This window comes from Trichechus manatus, unplaced genomic scaffold, assembly GCF_000243295.1.
Source record: "Trichechus manatus latirostris isolate Lorelei unplaced genomic scaffold, TriManLat1.0 scaffold00005, whole genome shotgun sequence".
Taxonomy (NCBI): Eukaryota; Metazoa; Chordata; class Mammalia; order Sirenia; family Trichechidae; genus Trichechus; species Trichechus manatus.
In genome coordinates this window covers 17,498,536-17,502,240 of record NW_004443941.1, presented here as the reverse complement: position 1 = coordinate 17,502,240, position 3,705 = coordinate 17,498,536, and the positions used below count along the sequence as shown (strand labels likewise).

Here is a 3,705-nt window from a genome sequence, read left to right as displayed (position 1 = left end):
TAGAGGTGATCACTCTAAAGCTGAAAATCCATGTGTCACCCTTGGTAAGCCTTGACCACCTCTATGGCACTGCTCATCTTCTGTGATTTCTAGCTTTCCAGGAATCCATCATGGTCTACCATGTTCTCAGCCCTTTTCCAAACGTTGTGGAAGAGGCAAAGAAACATAAGAGCTGCTCCTTCCCTGCAAGTTTAGAGTCTGAGTAGGAGGCAACTCTGGAACACACGACATGGAAGGATGTCCAAATGCTCTGCTGTGTGATACTGAGCTCGGAGAACAAAGAGGTCACCATGGACTGAAGGAACCGGGAAAGGCTTTCTAGCTAATCCTTGCCTACCTCAAGTCATCTGGCAACCGGCCTCTCCTACCTAAATCTGGCATCTTGCCCCTCTTCCACTTGTTACCTGGTATTTAGGAATAATTGGAATTAGGGGTGAGGGACAGTATGGAGCAGAGACCCTGAAGCCAAACCGAGCAGATGTGAAACCCAGCTCTGCCACTCAGCAGTTGTGACTCTGAACAAGTTACTGAACTTCTCTATGCCTCAGTCTCCTTAGCTGTAAAAAAATGAATAATAATAATAACTACCTCATGGGGAATAACGTGAGGATTAAATGAGCTAATCCGTGCAAAGCTCCTAGAAGGATGCTTGGCACCTACTACTGAGCTCAATAAGTATTAACTGTTTTGTTATTAAGGAGCCTAAACGGAGTCTTAATATACATCTATTTAAAGTAAGAAAGCGAATTTAAAGCTCATGCATTTTAAAAAAAAAAACTTAAGCACTTGCCTGCTAACCAAAGGATCGGCAGTTCGAACCCACCAGCTGCTCTGTGGGAGAAAGATGTGGCAGTCTGTTTCCGTAAAGATTACAGCCCTGGAAACCCTATGGGGCAGTTCTACTCTGTCCTGTAGGGTTGCTATGAGTCAGAGTGAACTCGATGGCAATGGGTTATTGGGTTTTGTTATTAAAATTTGTGTTTGTCTCTGACATTTGTGTCTAATCCATATGCACTTGTATCTGGCTCACGTCCCTATTATATCGTAAGCTCAAGAAGGACAGGCACAATGTCCTCTTCTTCCTTACCTTTGCCCTCTCTTTAATGCTGTATATACAATTAGAGTCCCATGACTTTGACAACCAAACATCCTGGATTTTCCAGGACTGTTCAGATTTCAAAGATTCAGCTCCATTTTCTGAGCTCCAAACTTCGTATTTATCAAATCATGGATCCTAATATGGGATTCAGAAGAAAAGTGTTCCCCACAAGTGGATGGTGACAGACTCTAGCAGCTTTATTTTCACTTGGCAGAGTTCTCTGGGCCCTTCTCTAGATGTTGTAAGACTCACATGGTATTTGGCAGCTAACTCTTCAGCATCTAGTACCAAGAAACCCAAACTCAGAGATCTGGGACCTGCAAGTCCTAGATAAGGAATCTCTAGTTAGGCCTGGTGAAGACAGAGTCAGATTAACCCAACCAAAAGGTGACAGAGCAATGCAGAAATTCTCCAAAGGCCAGAGGAGGAAAATGAAAAACCACAGTGAACTGGGGCGAAAAATCAACACAGAGGTCAAGGGGGGTGGGGGAAAATCCAGAGCTGCCATGGCTTCTGTTTCACAACGCCTAAACCTGTTCTTTGTTCTTGGAGCCATTTACTCCTAGGTCACTGGTTGAGTCTAACCTCAGTGTGGTTCCTAGTCGCCAAAACCACTACCACCTGAGACCTGTTGCGTGGTTTGAGTGGGATGGGTCTGTGGTTTGTTTTTGAAGGACAGCCTCAAAGCACCCCAAGTAGGAAGAGGGCCAGGTCTATGAGTCTGGGCTCTAATGATCAGAAGTGCCAGGAGTACTTCATCTCACTAGATGATTTCCCCAAACAGCAGTTTAGAAATTGTCCCTTTAATGTTAACACATGGCCCAGTCATGTGTGAATCCTGGTCCCTTGCATGTTGACAACTTGGCTTTAGCTGGATAACACAATATCTTTTCCTTTTTTTTATCCAGTGGGACATTTGAATAGAAGGAAACAATTTCTGTTTTTTAGCTTTGGGTGAACATGTGTCATTAGCCTTGTACTTATCTCCATGAGTATCATTAGAATTGAAAACCCAGTTTAATCTGGATTCTGTTCTCTTCTCCATGTCAGCCTGTTTCTGGACGAGTACAGAGCCAGCCTTGTTGATGCAATAAAGAGATTACTCCAGCCCAGAGTAAGTATGTTTCTATTTTCTCCCTAACACTGGCTTCGGAATAATTAGTTTGTGCACAAAGATGGAGAGAGTAATGGAATGGCAGGATTAATGTCATGTAATACTTTAATACTTATTATGTCCAACTTCAATTGGGTCTTCTGATCTATCAGATTCTTTCCTAATCATAACTAGGAAACTTCTTACCCTTGGCCTTCTGATAAGAAACACAGTGGGTAGTAAAATGAATGAAACCGCTTCAAAGATAGTGTGAGGTTATTTTTAATCAAAGCATTTGAGTCTTTTCCTTTGATGAAAATATCTTCATATTAAAGTAGAAGTATGATACTGCAAGTTTTCTGTTGACTTCTGTCATTTTTAATCCCTTCAATGGTTGCCTTTGTCAATGGGTATTTATTTTATTGAGAAAGAATTTTTTTTCATTTTATTTCTGTTTATATTAAAGTAAAAGGACTTCAGATGAATCTGTATATTAAAAGTTCTATGCTTTAAAAGGAAGCCATTATTTACATATTATAAACATTAGGTCACAATGAAGCCAAGCATGGCATAAAATGTTGTGCACATTTTTACATTAATATATCCATTTATGCCTGTGAGTAAATTACAGAGTTTGTATCCGCTCTTATTTTGTTGGGCTGTTATACTAAGCTAGGAGGTCCTGCAGCCTAAACGGAGAGTTAATATACATCTATTTAAAGTAAGAAAACGAGTTTAAAGCTCATGCATTAAAAAAAAAAATCTTATAGGTATGTAAGACTCTTGCTGTGCCACAGGAATTTAAAACAGGTTAACGTGTTAATGTAATCTAAGGCAGGAATTCACGTTTATCTGAGAAAAGACTGCAAAGGTAGGTAGATAGATAGATAGGTAAGCAGATAAATAGGTAGGTAGGTAGATAGACAGACAGACAGAGGTAGGTAGGTAGATGTGTGTGTACGTATTCATATGAAAATATTTTCTAAAGTTTTGTTTCTAAAATCTTTTTTAAAAAGAAAGCTTGCTCTAGTCTCCTGACCTCCATGAGACTTAGAGACTAACACCTTACAATCTTTCTTTTCTATCTTTTTCACGTTGAAGCTTCCCAGAGCAATTTGATAATCATCCTTTGCTTTATACTGTCACTTCTTATTTTGTTATCTCTGTATAGCTCAGAAACTTTACACAGGCCTCTTGGAGGGGTAACCACAGCTCTGTGAGTGGTAATCAGTTAAATTAAATTGGCCTTCTCAATTCCCTCTGTGAGGTGGGTAGTAGGTCTTGAGGTAAGGAAGGGGCATGCTCCAAGCTATTGACAGCTGCTGGCACAGCTGTGTGAGCAGCCCAAGTTGAGGGTTGAAAAAGGAATTTGGGACCCCTTCATCTCCCTCCAAGAGCCCTGGTGGCGCATTGGTTAAAGAGCTTGGCTGCTAACCAAAAATGTTGGCAGTTTGAACCCACCAGCGACTCTACGAGAGAAAGATATAGCAGTCTGCCTCCATAAAGAATACAG

General features: G+C 40.8%; 1 protein-coding gene across 1 annotated transcript in view; it reads left to right on the top strand.

Annotated features, from left to right (window-relative positions):
• Nucleotides 1-3,705, top strand: part of CAMKMT (calmodulin-lysine N-methyltransferase) — a 456,979-nt gene that overhangs the window by 437,718 nt on the left and 15,556 nt on the right. Inside the window, exon 11 of the mRNA XM_004369498.2 lies at nt 2,150-2,213. Within this exon, the coding sequence (XP_004369555.1) occupies nt 2,150-2,213 (64 nt within the window). The remainder of the gene's footprint in view (nt 1-2,149; nt 2,214-3,705) is intronic.